Source organism: Bombina bombina, chromosome 6 (assembly GCF_027579735.1).
Source record: "Bombina bombina isolate aBomBom1 chromosome 6, aBomBom1.pri, whole genome shotgun sequence".
NCBI classification, from domain to species: domain Eukaryota; kingdom Metazoa; phylum Chordata; class Amphibia; order Anura; family Bombinatoridae; genus Bombina; species Bombina bombina.
Window position 1 is genome coordinate 1,119,777,131 of NC_069504.1, and position 20,067 is coordinate 1,119,797,197.

General features: G+C 39.0%; 1 protein-coding gene across 1 annotated transcript in view; it reads right to left on the reverse strand.

Moving 5' to 3' along the window:
• DNAI7 (dynein axonemal intermediate chain 7) overlaps positions 1-20,067 on the reverse strand; it is a 188,526-nt gene that overhangs the window by 11,077 nt on the left and 157,382 nt on the right. Inside the window, exon 14 of the mRNA XM_053719083.1 lies at positions 4,690-4,803. Within this exon, the coding sequence (XP_053575058.1) occupies positions 4,690-4,803 (114 nt within the window). The remainder of the gene's footprint in view (positions 1-4,689; positions 4,804-20,067) is intronic.

Here is a 20,067-nt window from a genome sequence, read left to right on the forward strand (position 1 = left end):
TTTCTGGACTGCTTGCCCTTGTTCCAGGACTGGTTAGGTTTCCAGCCCTGTCTGTAGCGAGCAACAGTTCCTTCCTGTTTTGGAGCTGAGGAAGTTGATGCTGCTCCTGCCTTGAAGTTACGAAAGGCACGAAAATTAGACTGTCTAGCCCTTGGTTTGGCTCTGTCTTGAGGCAGGGCATGGCCCTTACCTCCAGTAATGTCAGCGATAATTTCTTTCAAACCGGCCCCGAATAATGTCTGCCCTTTGAAAGGTATGTTAAGCAATTTAGATTTAGAAGTCACATCGGCTGACCATGATTTAAGCCACAGCGCTCTGCGCGCTTGAATGGCGAATCCGGAATTCTTAGCCGTAAGTTTAGTTAAGTGTACTACGGCATCGGAAATAAATGAATTAGCTAGCTTAAGCACTCTAAGCTTGTCTGTAATCTCATCCAGTGTAACTGAGTTAATGGTCTCTTCCAGAGACTCAAACCAGAATGCCGCCGCAGCCATGACAGGCGCAATGCATGCAAGGGGTTGTAATATAAAACCTTGTTGAACAAACATTTTCTTAAGGTAACCTTCTAACTTTTTATCCATTGGATCTGAAAAAGCACAGCTATCCTCCACCGGGATAGTGGTGCGCTTAGCCAGAGTAGAAACTGCTCCCTCCACCTTAGGGACCGTCTGCCATAAGTCCCGTGTGGTGGCGTCTATTGGAAACATTTTTCTAAATATAGGAGGGGGAGAAAAGGGCACACCAGGTCTAACCCACTCCTTGTTAATAATTTCTGTAAGCCTTTTAGGAATAGGAAAAACGTCAGTACACGTCGGTACCGCAAAATATTTATCCAGCCTACACATTCATTCAGAGCCGCTAATACCTCCCCTAGCAATACACGGAGGTTCTCTAGCTTAAATTTAAAATTTTAAATGTCTGAGTCCAGTTTACTTGGATCAGATCCGTCACCCACAGAATGAAGCTCTCCGTCCTCATGTTCTGCAAATTGTGACGCAGTATCAGACATGGCTCTAATATTATCAGCGCACTCTGTTCTCACCCCAGAGTGGTCGCGTTTACCCCTAAATTCTGGCAATTTAGATAATACTTCAGTCATAACATTAGCCATGTCTTGCAAAGTGATTTGTATGGGCCGCCCTGATGTACTTGGCGCCACAATATCACGCACCTCCTGAGCGGGAGACGAAGGTACTGACACGTGAGGAGAGTTAGTCGGCATAACTTCCCCCTCGTTGTCTGGTGAAATTTTCTTTACATGTACACATTTATTTAAAGTAGCATCAATGCAATTAGTACACAAATTTCTATTGGGCTCCACATTGGCCTTTAAACATATTGCACAAAGAGTTTCCTCTGTGTCAGACATGTTTAACAAACTAGCAATGAAACTAGCAAGCTTGGAAAATACTTTTGAAATAAATTTACAAGCAATATAAAAAACGTTACTGTGCCTTTAAGAAGCACAAATAAACTGTCACAGTTGAAATCACAATGAACTAAATTTGTTATAGCAACCAAATTTTCACAGTAAATGCATTAAATTAGCAAAGGATTGCACCCACCAGCAAATGGATGATTAACCCCTTAATACCCAAAAAACGGATAACAGAATATAAACGTTTTATCACAGTCAAAAGCACAGTCTCACAGGTCTGCTGTGAGTGATTACCTCCCTCCAAACTAGTTTTGGAGACCCCTGGGCTCTGTAGAAACGTCCTGGATCATGGAGGAAGGAATAGGAAGACAGTGACTGAATTCTTACTGCGCAATAAAGTGCCAAAATAGGCCCCTCCCACTCATATTATAACAGTGGGGAAGCTCAGTAAACTGAACTTATTCATAAATAAACGACAGCCATGTGGAAAAATAATGCCCAAAATTTTTTATCACCAAGTACCTCAGAGAAAAACGATTAACATGCCAGTAAACGTTTTAAAAATAAAATTATGAAATGATACTAATAAGCCTGCTGCTAGTCGCTTTCACTGCAGTGGGGGCTCAAATATAAGTTAAATGTATACAGTATTTTCTTAGTGAAGTTCCATTCCCCAGAAATACCTTCAGTGTAAACATACATACATATCAGCCTGATACCAGTCGCTACTACTGCATTTAAGGCTGCACTTACATTATATGGGTATTAGCAGTATTTTCTCAGTCAATTCCATTCCTTAGAAAATAATATACTGCAACATACCTCCTTGCAGGTGAACCCTGCCCGCTGTCCCCTGTTCTGAAGTTACCTCACTCCTCAGAATGGCCGAGAACAGCAAATGGATCTTAGTTACAACCGCTAAGATCATACACAAAACTCAGGTAGATTCTTCTTCTAATGCTGCCTGAGAAAAAAACAACACACTCCGGTGCTGTTTAAAATAACAAACTTTTGATTGAAGATATAAAAACTAATTTTAATAACCACAGTCCTCTCACACGTCCTATCTATTAGTTAGGTGCAAGAGAATGACTGGGTATGACGTAGAGGGGAGGAGCTATATAGCAGCTCTGCTTGGGTGATCCTCTTGCACTTCCTGTTAGGGAGGAGATATAATCCCATAAGTAATGGATGACCCGTGGACTGACTACACTTAACAGGAGAAAGAAAATGCTCAAATATATTAGAGCACTTCATAATATGCAAACAGTGCAGTAATGTGTTTAACCCCTGCAAACGGATTAAACACATAGTAAAGGCCTGCTTCAGAGCAGAAATGCACTACTGAGAGCTAGCTAAAGGTGCATGAGATGTATTTAGTATATAATGTGCAGTAACTCTCTATCACATACCTGCAGTGTAACCTAGGTACCAATATGTCAGCATCATGATTAGCAGGCGGTGCATGAGATGTATTAAGTGTATAATGTGCAGTAACTCTCCTTCACATACCTGCAGTGTAACCTAGGCACCAATATGTCAGCACCATGATTATCAGGAGGTGCATGAGATGTATTTAGTGTATAATGTGCAGTAATTCTATCACATACCTGCAGTGTAACCAAGGTACCAATATGTCAGCACCATGATTAGCAGGAGGTGCATGAGATGTATTTAGTGTATAATGTGCAGTAACTCTATCACATACCTGTAGTGTAACCTAGGTACCAATATGTCAGCATCATGATTAGCAGGAGGTGCATGAGATGTATTTAATGTATAATGTGCAGTAACTCTCCATCACACACCTGCAGTGTAACCTAGGTACCAATATGTCAGCACCATGATTAGCAGGAAGTGCTTGAGATGTATTTAGTGTATAATGTGCAGTAACTCTATCACATACCTGCAGTGTAACCTAGGTACCAATATGCCAGCACCATGATTAGCAGGAGGTGCATGATATGTATTTAGTGTATAATGTGCAGTAACTCTACTTCACATACCTGCAGTGTAACCTAGGTACTAATATGTCAGCACCATGATTAGCAGGAGGTGCATGAGATTTATTTAGTGTATAATGTGCAGTAACTCTGCTTCACATACCTGCAGTGTAACCTAGGTACCAATATGTCAGCACCATGATTAGCAGGAGGTGCATGAGATTTATTTAGTGTATAATGTGCAGTAACTCTGCTTCCCATACCTGCAGTGTAACCTAGGTATCAATATGTCAGCACCATGATTAGCAGGCGGTGCATGAGATGTATTTAGTTTATAATGTGCAGTAACTCTCCTTCACATACCTGCAGTGTAACCTAGGTACCAATATGTCAGCACCATGATTAGCGGGCGGTGCATGAGATGTATTTAGTGTATAATGTGCAGTAACTCTCTATCACATAGCTGCAGTGTAACCTAGGTACCAATATGTCAGCACCATGATTAGCAGGAGGTGCATGAGATGTATTTAGTGTATAATGTGCAGTAACTCTATCACATACCTGCAGTGTAACCTAGGTACCAATATGTCAGCACCATGATTAGAAGGAGGTACATGAGATGTATTTAGTGTATAATGTGCAGTATCTCTCCTTCAGATACCTGCAGTGTAACCTAGGTACCAATATGTCAGCACCATGATTAGCAGGAGGTGCATGAGATGTATTTAGTGTATAATGTACAGTAACTCTCCTTCACACACCTGCAGTGTAACCTAGGTATCAATATGTCAGCACCATCATTAGCAGGAGGTGCATGAGATGTATTTAGTGTATAATGTGCAGTAATTCTCTTTCACTTACCTGCAATGTAACCTAGGTACCAATATGTCAGCACCATGATTAGCAGGAGGTGCATGAGATGTATTTAGTGTATAATGTGCAGTAACTCTCTATCACATACCTGCAGTGTAACCTAGGTACCAATATGTCAGCACCATGATTAGCAGGAGGTGCATGAGATGTATTTAGTGTATAATGTGCAGTAACTCTATCACTTACCTGCAGTGTAACCTAGGTACCAATATGTCAGCACCATGATTAGCAGGAGGTGCATGAGATGTATTTAGTGTATAATGTGCAGTAGCTCACTATCACATACCTGTAGTGTAACCTAGGTACCAATATGTCAGCACCATGACTAGCAGGAGGTGCATGAGATGTATTTAGTGTATAATGTGCAGTAGCTCACTATCACATACCTGCAGTGTAACCTAGGAACCAATATGTCAGCACCATGATTAGAGGGAGGTGCATGAGATGTGTCTAGTGTCTCACTATGTATTCTTTATACAGTGCTCATTTCCTTACCTTCACAATGATTTCTTCGTATCCACAGTTATGATTCCACTTGCTCCAACCAAAAGCAAATGAAGAGGACATCAGAGCCATTTCTTTATAAGCCAAATTTTCCACTTGTTCACTCTGAGTAAAAAAAAGTGAAAGAATGAAATGTATTTAAAGGGACAGTCAACACCAGAATTTTTGTTGTTTAAAAAGAAACATAATACCTTTATTACCCGTTCCCCAGTTTTGCACAACCAACACAGTTATATTAATATACTTTTTACCTCTGTAATTATCTTGTATCTAAGCTTCTGCTGACTGCCCCCTTATTTCAGTTCTTTTGACAGACATGCAGTTTAGCCAATCAGTGCTCAGTCCTAGGTCACTTTACGTGCATGAGCTCAATGTTATCTATATGAAACATGTGAACTAATGCCCTCTAGTGGTCAAAATGCATTCAGATTAGAGGCAGTCTTCAAGGTCTAAGAAATTAGCATATGAACCTCCTAGTTTTAGCTTTCAACTAAGAATAGCAAGAGAAACAAAGCAAAATTGGTGATAAAAGTAAATTGGGAAGTTGTTTAAAATTGCATGCCCTATTTAAATCATGAAAGCTTTTTTTGGACTTGACTGTCCCTTTAATGGTGCCCAGCAGGTTCTGTGCTTTTGTTCTTCCATGAGTGAAACAGCATTACAATAAGCAGAGTGCCACAGCTCACATCACCAATTCAAACACTGACATTTTACCATAAGACAACACTAAATACTGTGCTTGAGATGTTCTTCAAGTTTAAATGTTGAATTAAAGTGATTGTAAAGTATTTGTTGGCTAGTATATAAAATAAAGAGCATAGCTGACAGCGCCTAAGATGCACTCATACAAGCTCACTATTAAAGGTTACCTAACAAACCTAGGATAATTAGGACAGATACAAATGGAGATATAATAGGAGCGCCAACAGGCTAAAGTATATCAGGCAACAGACAATATAAAAGATAAAATATAAATGATTACATTTATTATAAACTACTAAAAACCAATTCGAACAGATTAAAATTAAAATAGTCTAAAATGGTGGTAGGATAAAAACAAATCTCTATGTGAGGTACAATAAATGAACTAATAGTCCCAATGTCCAGTAGTGCAAAAGTCCAAATCCTAAAAAGCAGTGTGAATCCTTGACTGTGAAATCCTAAAGTTAATCCTGGAAGACTCCTAAAGACATCCTGAAAACGAATATGTATCCAAAAAACATGTTAAAAATAAAAAATGCCCCCTCCCAAAAAAAAACATAATTTATGTAAGAACTTACCTGATAAATTCATTTCTTTCATATTGGCAAGAGTCCATGAGCTAGTGACGTATGGGATATACAATCCTACCAGGAGGGGCAAAGTTTCCCAAAATGCCTATAAATACACCCCTCACCAAACCCACAATTCAGTTTAACGAATAGCCAAGTAGTGGGGTGATAAAGAAAGGAGTAAAAAGCATCAACAAAGGAATTTGGAAATAATTGCTTTATACAAAAAAATCATAACCACCATAAAAAAGGGTGGGCCTCATGGACTCTTGCCAATATGAAGGAAATTAATTTATCAGGTAAGTTCTTACATAAATTATGTTTTCTTTCATGTAATTGGCAAGAGTCCATGAGCTAGTGACGTATGGGATAGCAATACCCAAGATGTGGAACTCCACACAAGAGTCACTAGAGAGGGAGGGATAAAATAAAAACAGCCATTTTCCGCTGAAAAAAATTAAATCCACAACCAAAAAAATTATTTTTTTTTCATAAATGAAAGAAAAAAACTTAAAACATAAGCAGAAGAATCAAACTGAAACAGCTGCCTGAAGAACTTTTCTATCAAAGACTGCTTCCGAAGAAGCAAATACATCAAAATGGTAGAATTTAGTAAAATGTATGCAAAGAAGACCAAGTTGATGCTTTGACCACGAAGTAGAGACTGGTAGTAGAATGAGCTGTAACTCTCTGAGGCGGGGCTTGACCCGACTCCAAATAAGCTTGATGAATCAAAAGCTTTAACCAAGATGCCAAGGAAATGGCAGAAGCCTTCTGACCTTTCCTAGAACCAGACGAGATATACTAGAAGTCTTCCTGAAATCTTTAGTAGCTTCGACATAATATTTTAAAGCTCTTACCACATCCAAAGAATGTAAGGATCTCTCCAAAGAATTCTTAGGATAAGGACACAAAGAAGGGACAACATGTCCAAAGAATGCATAGGCTCAAACGGAGGAGCCTGTAAAGCCCTCAAAACCAAATTAAGACTCCAAGGAGGAGAGATTGACTGTACAAAACAGTGAATATGAGGAAGCTTAGCAATCTTTCTGTGAAATAAAACAGAAAGAGCAGAGATTTGTCCCTTCAAGGAACTTGAAGACAAACCCTTATCCAAACCATCCTGAAGAAACTAAAATTCTAGGAATTCTAAAAGAATGCCAAGAGAATTTATGAGAAGAACGTCATGAAATCTAAGTCTTCCAAACTCGATAATAAATCTTCCTAGAAACAGATTTACGAGCCTGTAACATAGTATTAATCACTGAGTCAGAGAAACTTCTATGACTAAGCACTAGGCGTTCAATTTCAATACCTTCAAATTTAATGATTTGAGATCCTAATGGAAAAATGGACCTTGAGATAGAAAGTCTAGCCTTAAATGGAAGTGGCCAAGGTTGGCAACTGGACATTCGAACAAGATCTGCATACCAAAACCTGTGAGGCCATGCTGGAGCTACCAGCAATACAAACGATTGTTCCATGATGATTTTGGAGATCACTCTTGGAAGAAGAACTAGAGGCGGGAAAATATAAGCAGGTTGGTAACACCAAGGAACTGTCAACGCATCCACTGCTTCCGCCTGAGAATCCCTGGACCTTGACAGGTACCTGGGAAGTTTCTTTTTTAGATGAGAAGCCATCAGATCTATTTCTGGAAGACCCCACATCTGAACAATCTGAGAAAACACAACCGGATGGAGGGACCACTCCCCCGCATGTAAAGTCTGACGGCTGAGATAATCCGCTTCCCAATTGTCTATACCTGGGATATGAACCACAGAAATTAGACAGGAGCTGGATTCCGCCCAAACAAGTATCCAAGATACTTCTTTCATAGCTAGTTGACTGTGAGTCCTACCCTGATGATTGACATATGCCACAGTTGTGATATTGTATGTCTGAAAACAAATGAACAGTTCTCTCTTCAACAGAGGCCAAATCTGAAGAGCCCTAAAAATTGCACGGAGTTCCAAAATATTGATTGGTAATCTCGCCTCTTGAGATTTCCAAACCCCTTGTGCTGTCAGAGATCCCCAGACAGCTCCCCAACCTGAAAGACTTGCATCTTTTGTGATGACAGTCCAGGTTGGATGAACAAAAGAGGCCCCTAGAACTATACAATGGTGATCTAACCACCAAGTCAGAGATAGTCGAACATTGGGATTTAAGGATATTAATTGCGATATATTTGTATAATCCCTGCACCACTGGTTCAGCATACAAAGGGGATCGTGTCCGATGCTGCAGTCATGAGACCTAAAACTTCCATGCACATAGCTACTGAAGGGAATGATTGAGACTGAAGGTTCCGACAAGCTGAAACCAATTTTAATCTTCTCTTGTCTGTTAGAGACAGAGTCATGGACACTGAATCTATCTGGAAACCTAAAAAGGTGAACCTTGTCTGAAGAATCAAAGAACTTTTTGGTAAATTGATCCTCCAACCATGTCTTTGAAGAAACAACACTAGTTGATTCGTGTGAGATTCTGCAGCATGTAAAGACTGAGCTAGTACCAAGATATTGTCCAAATAAGGAAACACCGCAATACCCCGTTCTCTGATTACAAAGAGTAGGGCACCAAGAACTTTTGGAAAGATTCTTGGAGCTGTCACTAGGCCAAATGGAAGAGCGACAAATTGGTAATGCTTGTCTAGAAAAGAGAATCTCAGAAACTGATAATGATCTGGATGAATCGGAATATGAAGTAGATTTGTCAGTGTCAATATCTGAGGAAAGATCTTCTGAATCAGATAGATCCTTGTCAGAGGAGGATAATTCAGTATGTTGTCGGTCATTTGAAATTTCATCAACTTTATGAGAAGTTTTAAAAGACCTTTTACGTTTATTAGAAGGCGGAATGGCAGACAAAGCCTTCTGAATTGCATCAGCAATAAAATCTTTTAAATTCACAGGTATATCTTGTACATTAGATATTGAAGGAACAACAAGCAACGTACTATTACGGATGGACACATTCTCTGCATGTAAAAGCTTATCATGACAACTATTACATACCATAGCTGGAGATATAATCTCCACAAATTTACTACAAATGCACTTAGCTTTGGTAGAACTGTTATCAGGCAGCAGGGTTCCAACAGTGGTTTCTGAGACAGGATCAGATTGAGACATCTTGCAAATGTAAGAGAAAAAACAACATATAAAGCAAAATTATCAATTTCCTTATATAGTTTCAGGAATGGGAAAAAAATGCAAACAGCATAGCCCTCTGATAGAGAAAAAGGCAAGAGGCATATAGGAATGGGGTTTTAAATAATGAAAATATTTGGCGCCAAGTATGACGCACAATGCAAACAGAAAATATTTTGGCGCTAACAAAATCTGGAAATGACACACTCGCGTCATTGAAGACGCAACCTTGTGAAAGGAACTCGGCATCAACTAAGATGCCAGAAATGACAAATTTTGCGTCATCGAACATAACTTTGCGCCAAAAAAAATCTTGTGCCAAGAATGACGCAATATACTTTGGCATTTTGTGCCCTCACAAGCCTAGTTTTGCCCGTTTTAATGAAAAACAGTCAATTTAAAAAAAAGACTATACCCCAGGTAAGATTTTTTTTTTTTTTTTTTAAATGATTTTCCCAAATATGAAACTGACAGTCTGCAAAAGGAAATATACATAAACCTGACTCATGGCAAATATAAGTACAATACATATATTTAGAACTTTATATTAATACATAAAGCGCCAAACCATAGCTGAGAGTGTCTTAAGTAATGAAAACATACTTACCAAAAGACACCCATCCACATATAGCAGATAGCCAAACCAGTACTGAAACAGTTATCAGTAGAGGTAATGAAATATGAGAGTATATCGTCAATCTGAATAAGGGAGGAAGGAGATGAATCTCTATGACCGATAACAGAGAACCTATGAAATAGATCTCCCGTGAGGAAAACCAGTGCATGCAATAGGTGATACTCCCTTCACATCCCTCTGACATGCACTGTACTCTGAGAGGAATCGGGCTTCAAAATGCTGAGAAGCGCATATCAACGTAGAATCTAAGCACAAACTTACTTCACCATCTCCATAGGAGGCAAATTTTGTAAAAACTGAATTGTGGGTGTAGTGAGCGGTGTATTTATAGGCATTTTGAGGTTTGAGAAACTTTACCCCCTCCTGGTAGGATTGTATATCCCATACGTCACTAGCTCATGGACTCTTGCAAATTACATGAAAGAAAAATTATATATATAAATAAAATAAAAATACTAAATGTGTCTGCTCCGTGTGATAAGGGTGTGAATCTGCTGTGGAAAACCTAAAAGAGAAGAACATATACAAACGTGCAAAATCTCCTAAAAGGTGGTGACCAAATAGAGATATGCTTACCAAAAAAGGAAACTCGAGCCTCTAATCTCTGTCAACGCGTTTTGGCCCAATTTGCTATAATCAATGAAAGTGCCCCTGTTTTTTTTTTTAAAAAAAATTTAAGACGCTTCATTTCTAAAATATTTACCATTTAGATTTACCATGGTAAACATTGTGCCGTTCCTCTGCTGGCATCTCCTACTTTATTTAGCTGAGCAATGACTAATCTGGCTTCATCCGCCCGGTAGGTCATGCAATAATTGGATGAAGCCGGATGAGAATTATTTTAGAAATGAAGCATCTTAAAAATTAATCAGTGACAGTGCCCCTGTTTTTTAAAGTAATTTTATATACTAGCCAGCAAATAATTAAAGTTTACAATTACTTTAACAGCACCAAGACTGGTATCTTTAACAGTAATACAGTGGTGATATGGTAGCCTATTGTTGATCCACTGGTTGCTAAAAAGAGCTTTGATGTATCGCAAAGGAATAATTAGCAGCTCGGGTTGCCAGCTGTCACACAAATATTGCATAGTACGTGGTAGGGGCCACACAATAAGTCTACACCCTTGACTTAAAGGGACAGTCTACCTAAGAATTTTTATTGTTTAACCCCTTAACGACCAGAGCCATACCCTGTACGACGCTGGTTGTGAAGCCCTTAAGGACCAGCATCGTACCCTGTAGCGGTGGTGCCGATCAATGGTGGTGTGGGAGGGTTAGGAGGGAGGCGGAAGCGCTACAGAAAAAAACAAACTGACAGCAGCAGGGAGGGGGAAGGAGGTAGAGGGGGATTGTATGGTGAAGGGAGTTTTAGAAGGTAGGGATATTATCTTGGAGGGGGTAAATGAGGGAGGGAGGGGGCAGCTACACTACAGAAAAAAATGTTTTTGTTTTTTTAATAAAAATAAAATAAAAATGATAGCAAACTGGGTACTGGCACACAGCTGCCAGTACCTAACATGACAGAAATCAGTTAGAGGGGGGAGGTTTAGAGAGCTGTTTGGGGGGGATCAGGGAGGTTAGGGGGTAAGGGGGGATCCTACATTGCAGACAATAGAAAAAAAAATATTTTATCGAAAGCAAAAAGCCTTATATTTTCATGCTGACAGACTTTCTGCCAGTACTTAAGATGGGGGTGACCATTGGGGGGTGGGGGAGGGAAGAGAGCTATTTGAGAGGGATCAGGGGGTGGGAAGTGTCAGGTGGGAGGATAAACTCTACACTAAAGCTAAAATTAACTTTACTAGCTATTTCTGAACAAAGGTGATCACAGAGAAGCTTTTACAACCATTTGTGCTGTGATTGCACAAGCTGTTTGTAAATAATTTCAGTGAATAACCTAAAGTTTGTGAAAAAGTTAACGATTTTTTTTATTTGAACGCATTCGGCGGTGAAATGGTGGCATGAAATATACCAAAATGGCTCTAGTTCAATACTTTGGGTTGTCTACTAAAAAAATATATAGCTTTGATAGGTAAATATAAAAAAGGGCTTTATTTCTGTTTAAATGTAATGATGGCAAAAATGCTAAAAATGCTCTGGTCTTTTGGGGAAGTTTTAGTCTGAAATGCCTGGTCCTTAAAGGGATATTATACACTAGATTTTTCTTTGGATAAATGTTTTGTAGATGATACATTTATATAGCCCATGCAGTTTTTTTTGTAAAATGTATAGTTTGCTTATTTTTAAATAACATTGTGCTGATTTTCAGACTCCTAACCAAGCCCTAAAGTGTTAGGAGAATACTGATGTCTACCTACTCCAGCTTGCTCCTTTTTGTATAAAGAGTCTTTTCATATGCAGGGGGAGGGGGGAGTGTCTGCTTTCACTGGGTGTTCCAGTCAACCTAATCAAAAGTGCTTAAAGGGACACTGAACCCAATTTTCTTCTATCGTGATTCAGATAGAGCAATTTTAAGCAACTTTCTAATTTACTCCTATTATCAAATTTGTTTCATTCTCTTGGTATCTTTTTTTTTTTTTTAGATTCAACCAGTTCTCACATTTATTTATTTTTTAAGCAAATCTTTATTGAGATTTAAACATACAAACAAGAATTGCAAACAGCAAAGGAATATGCATACATCAAGGGATTGGACAGGCAGGTTGAGTTTGTCCAGAGATATAAGTGTCATAATGTCTCTCCAAAGTCTCTTATTGTTGATTATAAGGAAGTTCATATGATACACTCCTGCCTCTGCTGTTGTTGTCGGTAGAGTTGCCATGTTTTATCATTTTATTGGTTTTGGGTCTGAAAAATAACTTGAATCTGCTAATAACTTTACATGGAATGTAAGAGAAGTTGGTGATGTTAAAAGAAGGGAGGGGAGGGGGGGTAAAGGGAGAGGAATGAGGGGGGGGAGGAGGAGGGGGATAGGGAAGGAATGGATTGGGGGGGGGGCTAGGGACTTAGTTTTATACAGTCTGTGAGGGTACATAGACGGTCTAGTGTGTAACGGGCCTACTTTTCAGTCTTATATTTCTTTATTCAGCTAATTGGATTTCCTTCCCATGTTGACAGCATGAGTTCGTGTATGTCGGGTAGGCCTACTGTGAGGTAGTGGTACCTTTCAAGTTGTAGCTGTGATGAGACTAGTGATCTCCACTCCATCAGAGTGGGGATTGAGTCGGTTTTCCATTTTTGGGGGATTAAGGCTTTAGCGCTATTTAGCATGATCGTAAGGAGAGCTCTGTCATGTGTGTTGGTAAATTTTGGGAGGTCATGGTATAGCAAGGTCACTGGGTTCGGGTGGATTGTTGTCCCTAGTTTTTGATTGATCTCATCAAAGATTTCTCTCCAGTAATCTCCGAGTTTGGGGCAGTCCCACCAAATGTGTAGCATAGTACCTGTTTGGTCGCATCCCCTCCAACATCTGTCTGTTGATTTAGGATATATTTTTTTGATTCTATGGGGAGTGAGGTACCATCTGCTCAAGAATTTAAATTGGGTTTCCTGTGTTTTAGCAGATACCAAGCATTTCTTGGTGGCCTCAAATATTTTAGCCCAGTCTTCGGGTTCTAATTCTAGTCCTAGCTCGCTATGCCAGCTCCTTACATATGGGGGGAGGTTGTTGGAGTCAGTGTTCTGCAGCATGTTATATAGGGTTGAAATGAGGTACTTAGGTGGGCTATTTTGTGTGCATAGGGTTTCGAATGGAGTGAGAGGCCTGAGGAGCGAAGATCTGTGTCTGTGTGTGGTGATGTAGTGATATAGTTGAGCACAGTGGAACCAGCATGAAAAAGTAGTAGGGTCCCATTCCTCCAGTTCTGTTTGGGTTTTGAGATTGTTTCGGTTCATGGCGTTGTATATGGCTAGGCTGTTTAGGGGAAGTTTGCTCGTTGTGCCTCTTGAAAGTGTTTGGAAGCCTATGAGTGAGTTGTTGTGAATTGACACCAGGGGCGAAACTGGAGTTGTGATGGTGCTCTGCGTAGCAGCAATACCATCCCATGTAGCTAAAGTTTCTTTTAGGAGTGGGTATTGTGATATTTGTGGTGGACGTAATCTATGTGGGGTCCACAACAAAGAGCCCATATTGTGACATTTAAGTATGTCAGAGTCCAGGCCAATCCATGCCTTATGTGTCAAATTTTGACTCCATTCCACAGCTCGTTGGAGTGTAATAGCTTGTCTGTAGAGGTGTAGATTGGGTAGTCCCGCACCCCCTCTCGTCCTTGGTTTGTGTATCGTAGTCCTATTGATTCTAGGTTTGATACCCTGCCACGTGTATTTTTCTATAGCTTGCTGTATGTGCTGGATGCATGGGGCGGTTGGGGGAATTGGAATGGTTTGTAGTAAGTACAGCACTCTGGGAAGGATGTTCATCTTAACTATGTTAATACGGCCCAGCCAAGAGATGTGTTTCTTTTTCCAGCTGGACAGATCTGCTATAATTTCTTCTTTTAGTTTTTTATAGTTAATGTCTACTAGGCCTGTCAGAGAGGAAGTGATGGTGATGCCTAGGTAGCGAATCCCCTTCCCTACCACCTTTATGGGGCAGCTATTTTTAATGGTGTTAAAAGTCTCACTTGGTTCATTGATGTTGAGAAGTTCAGACTTATTGAGGTTTAGGTGAAAGTTAGATACTAGGCTGTATTGGTTGAATTCTTTTAGTGCTTCGGGTAGAGAATGTATTGTCCATAAAATTCAAGAAACTCCAGCCACCAATTTCTTTTAAAAGACCTTTATTCTTTAGTCATGGGTCCCATTGATATACAACGTTTCAAGCCAGCATTAGGCTCTTAGTCATGTACACTTTAGCTATACAGGTTTCTGTTACTTATATCTGCACCTGTTAATCACTCACCTGATGTTAATTAACCCATTCCATAAGGAACACAACCATTGCTGTTGCAACAGTGACATCTTGTGGATGAAAAATATAGTACACCACTTGTTTATATTCTGAATTTTTTAGTGTTCCTTCATGGGATGGATGAACACCATCACATATTCTTAAAACCACATAAAACCTATATACAATTTAAAAAGAGGAGCATAAAATCCCAATATCTATAGAGCCACAGTAATGTGAATCAATGTACATAATACATTCTCATTATCATAAATTTCAAACAAAAAATTATCATACAGAAAAATTTAAAGAGATATATCTTTCCAAAAGCACCTGTTTTCTCAAAAAAAAAAAAGATCTCAGATCTTATTTGACCATATTTGACCAGTTATTGCTATCCTTAAATATTAATATCTATAATATGTTTATTAGTTGACTTATCCATATACTACATAAATGATCCATATACTACATAAATGATTAGAGGTCAACAAAACAGACTCCAATCAAAGTCTTTATTTAGACCCCTAGGGGTCAGGCAGTCCAATTTGTGGATCCAGAACATCTCCCTCATTTTGAGGAGATGTTCCCTGTCACCACCCCTTCTTGGTTTCATTACCTGATCTATAATGAGGAATCTAAGTTGACTAATGTTATGACCTGCAGAGAGGAAGTGAGAGGACACAGGAGCCTCCATGTTTTTACATCTTATATTTGATTTATGTTCTGTTATCCTCTCCCTTACCTCTCTGCAGGTCTCGCCTACATAGATAAGTCCACATGGACACTTGATCATATAAATAGCAAAGGTGGTTCTGCATGTGAAATATTTGTTTATTGTAAATTTACGTCCACTAGTTGGATGATAGAAGTTTTTTCCTTTTATCATGGAACTGCAATGACTGCAGTTCAAGCATGGATAACAACCATTATTTTTACTACCAATTGTTGTTTGGATATTTCTTTTAGCAGAACCTATGTCAGTGTGTACAATCAAATCCTTGATACTTTTATTTTTCTTATATGCTACCATGGGCACCTGTTTGAATTCTTCTACTTGTGGATTACATTCCCTTATTATATGCCAGTGTCTTTTCAAGACACCGGTTATTTTTTGGCTGAACCTATTATGTTGAGTGACAAATATTATGTTATTCTCTCCTTTCTTACCTAGATTTCCTTGTTTCTGATTTTGTTTAGGACCAGCTTCTACATTAGCCAATTGTTCCATTATCAAATTTCTAGGGTATTTTCTAGCAATGAATTTGTTCGCCATATCCCCTAACCTTTGTTTGCATTTATTGCTATCTGACACAATTCTCTTAACCCTAGTAAACTGGCTCTTAGGTATTGCTTTAAACACACTCTCTGGGTGGCAGCTGCCATATTGTAGCAAATTATTTTTATCAGTCTTTTTTATATATAGATCAGTTTCTAAAAAACCTTCTTCTTTGTATACATAAGTGTCCAGGTATTCTATACCCACTTCACTCATATTCATACTAAATTTCAATCCTTGCACTGAGCAATTTAAATCCTCTACAAATGTTAATAGGCTCCCAACGTCGCCCCCCCCCCCACACGCCAAACACATGGTCAATAAATCTCCACCAGGAGACCCCATGAGTTTGAAAAAGTGAGTTAGAGTACACAAAGTGTTCCTCAAAGCTGTTCATAAATATGTTGGCGTATGTGGGGGCGACGTTGGAGCCCATTGCTGTCCCCTGTTTCTGAATGCAGTAAGTATCCATGAACAAAAAATAATTCTGATGTAATATTAAGGTTAATAGATCTGTCAAAAAACCAATTTCTGCAAGTGTATAGTTGCTATCAGTTTTTAAGATGTTCTCAACTGCTGCTATTCCACTTGTGTGCTTAATTGAAGTATACAAGCTGGAAACATCTAGTGTAAATAGTATACATTTCTCACCAACCTGGCCCAAATCTTTAAGTTTAGACAAAAAATCATTTGTATCTCTTATATATGAAGTGGTCTTCTGTATTAAGGGTTGTAAAACTTTATCCAAAAAAACTGAAATGTTTGAAAATACAGATCCTATTCCAGCCACAATAGGGCGCCCAGGTGGTTTAGTCATAGTTTTATGGATCTTAGGTAACACATAAATGACAGGTCTAATAGGATTTTTTTCTAACAGGGCATCTTTAAATTTTTCTGAAATGATCTCCCTCTTAACCGCTAGTTGTAATATATTTTCTATCTCCTTATTGATCTGGCCAGTAGGGTCCCTAGGTAATTTCTCATATACTTGGCTATCTGCTAACTGGCGTTCAATCTCTTGTATATAATCAGACCTATTAAGGATAACTACAGCCCCGCCCTTGTCTGCCTCCTTAATGATTATATCATTGTTGTTTTTTAGTGACTGAATTGCCAATTTGTCTTTCTTGTTCTTTTGTACCAACTTTCTTTTTGTTTCTTTCCTGAGCAAGTTTTTAATTTCTCTCTGAACCAAATTCATATAAGTTGTGACACTGTGAGTAGTTGAAGGTGTAAATTTGCTTTTTTTGGTTATTCCAAAATCTTTAATGTTGTTAAATCTAACATTTTTATCAGTGACCTTAGTGTGTGTCAAATTAGTGTCTTTCTGTAAAGAAAAATATATCTTTAATTTAAGTTTCCTAAAAAACCTGTGCAAATCTTGAAAAATTGTGAATTCATTTAAAGAATCATCTAAACAATACGATAATCCCTTATTTAATGCTAAGTGCTCCTCATCGCTGAGGACATAGTCAGACAGATTGTATACCAAACTATCAGTATCATAAGTGACATTATTGTGCACATTCGTGGATGCTAATTGCGGGTTAACCCCCTGTGAAAAAACGTGATTAGAATTATAGATAACATGTCCCAACATTTGATCGTTCAGAGAGTCACTATTAGAATAATTGACAATGTCAGTCTTTGCCCCAACAGGGGATTTCTGTATATGCCTGCATGAATCCTCAACACTGGAAGCAATACCATGGTTAGCATTGGTGTCATGTTCTCTCACAACATTTTCAGACACAGTTCCTTCAACAATCCCCCTTGTTACATTTCTTACCAGCAGCCGGTCCGGGGTATCAGCCCATGTATCCTCACACTGTGTCGGTCTCTCAGTCGGTGTATCTTTAACCACTTCATACCTGACACTTGTGCTGGGCTGCTCTCCTATCCCCTCCGGTCTGTCTGCGTTCAGTAGCGGTAGCCGCCTCTCTGTGCGCCGCGCGTGCGGCGTGGTCGCTGACGTTGTGACGTCATCACTGGGCCCGCTCCGCTGTTTCCTGTGTTTCCTCCCGGCCCGGTGATATCGATATCCGAGTCCTCGGTTAAAAAACTTGCAGAGGATTCGGATCCACTCTGGACGTCTCCTTGGCTTGTGGTCTGTCTCACTGGTCTTCTCTGGCCTCGCATACCGCCACTTGAATTTTTGTTGAATCCTGTGTTCTGGCGCCATCTATAGACGGCTCCATGGCAGTAGTCCTGCTCATCTCTTATGAACTTCTGTCGTTTTCGGCTTTCCAGTTGCTTCCTGTAGTCATTTACAGATTTCTCCACGTCCATGACCAGCTTTTTATATTCATCCAGGGGTAAGTTTTTTACAAGTTGTTCTTTCTGTAGATTGATTTTCTCCTTGTATGCATTTATTTCTTGCTGTGCGAACTCCACTGTCCAAGTGATGATGTCAAAGGAGCACTTATTCAATATACTTTCGAATTTGTCAGTGTATTCCTTTCTATCAGCAAATAATGTTGGACATGTGGACATTCTTAACCCCCTGGGTATGCGCTGGACTTTATGGTACTCAGACAGGGTTATAGCATGTAGTTCAAGTACCATTTTTTTCTTGCTCTCTTTCTCCAAGAATCTCCCTGTGGTTTCTGAGGGAGTGATATTTAGAAAGTCTCTATTTCCCACTACTGTGGCATTAATATGCTGGGCAGTCTCCTCATCATACCCAAACACGGTGGGTCCCAATTGTGTATTAGTAATTGTATTAGAGGCCATACCTTCAGCCATATTGGTGTGCACGTTACTCCCAGGGCAGCATGCAGTAGAATCAAAAAAGTGGAAAACAGCACACCAATTACCTCTTCCAGTGGGGCACGGAGTAACAGACTTGCCAAGTCTCACCAATGTCCATAAAATTCAAGAAACTCCAGCCACCAATTTCTTTTAAAAGACCTTTATTCTTTAGTCATGGGTCCCATTGATATACAACGTTTCAAGCCAGCATTAGGCTCTTAGTCATGTACACTTTAGCTATACAGGTTTCTGTTACTTATATCTGCACCTGTTAATCACTCACCTGATGTTAATTAACCCATTCCATAAGGAACACAATCATTGCTGTTGCAACAGTGACATCTTGTGGATGAAAAATATAGTACACCACTTGTTTATATTCTGAATTTTTTAGTGTTCCTTCATGGGATGGATGAACACCATCACATATTCTTAAAACCACATAAAACCTATATACAATTTAAAAAGAGGAGCATAAAATCCCAATATCTATAGAGCCACAGTAATGTGTGAATCAATGTACATAATACATTCTCATTATCATAAATTTCAAACAAAAAATTATCATACAGAAAAATTTAAAGAGATAGAGACGTTGGGAGCCTATTAACATTTGTAGAGGATTTAAATTGCTCAGTGCAAGGATTGAAATTTAGTATGAATATGAGTGAAGTGGGTATAGAATACCTGGACACTTATGTATACAAAGAAGAAGGTTTTTTAGAAACTGATCTATATATAAAAAAGACTGATAAAAATAATTTGCTACAATATGGCAGCTGCCACCCAGAAAGTGTGTTTAAAGCAATACCTAAGAGCCAGTTTACTAGGGTTAAGAGAATTGTGTCAGATAGCAATAAATGCAAACAAAGGTTAGGGGATATGGCGAACAAATTCATTGCTAGAAAATACCCTAGAAATTTGATAATGGAACAATTGGCTAATGTAGAAGCTGGTCCTAAACAAAATCAGAAACAAGGAAATCTAGGTAAGAAAGGAGAGAATAACATAATATTTGTCACTCAACATAATAGGTTCAGCCAAAAAATAACCGGTGTCTTGAAAAGACACTGGCATATAATAAGGGAATGTAATCCACAAGTAGAAGAATTCAAACAGGTGCCCATGGTAGCATATAAGAAAAATAAAAGTATCAAGGATTTGATTGTACACACTGACATAGGTTCTGCTAAAAGAAATATCCAAACAACAATTGGTAGTAAAAATAATGGTTGTTATCCATGCTTGAACTGCAGTCATTGCAGTTCCATGATAAAAGGAAAAAACTTCTATCATCCAACTAGTGGACGTAAATTTACAATAAACAAATATTTCACATGCAGAACCACCTTTGCTATTTATATGATCAAGTGTCCATGTGGACTTATCTATGTAGGCGAGATCTGCAGAGAGGTAAGGGAGAGG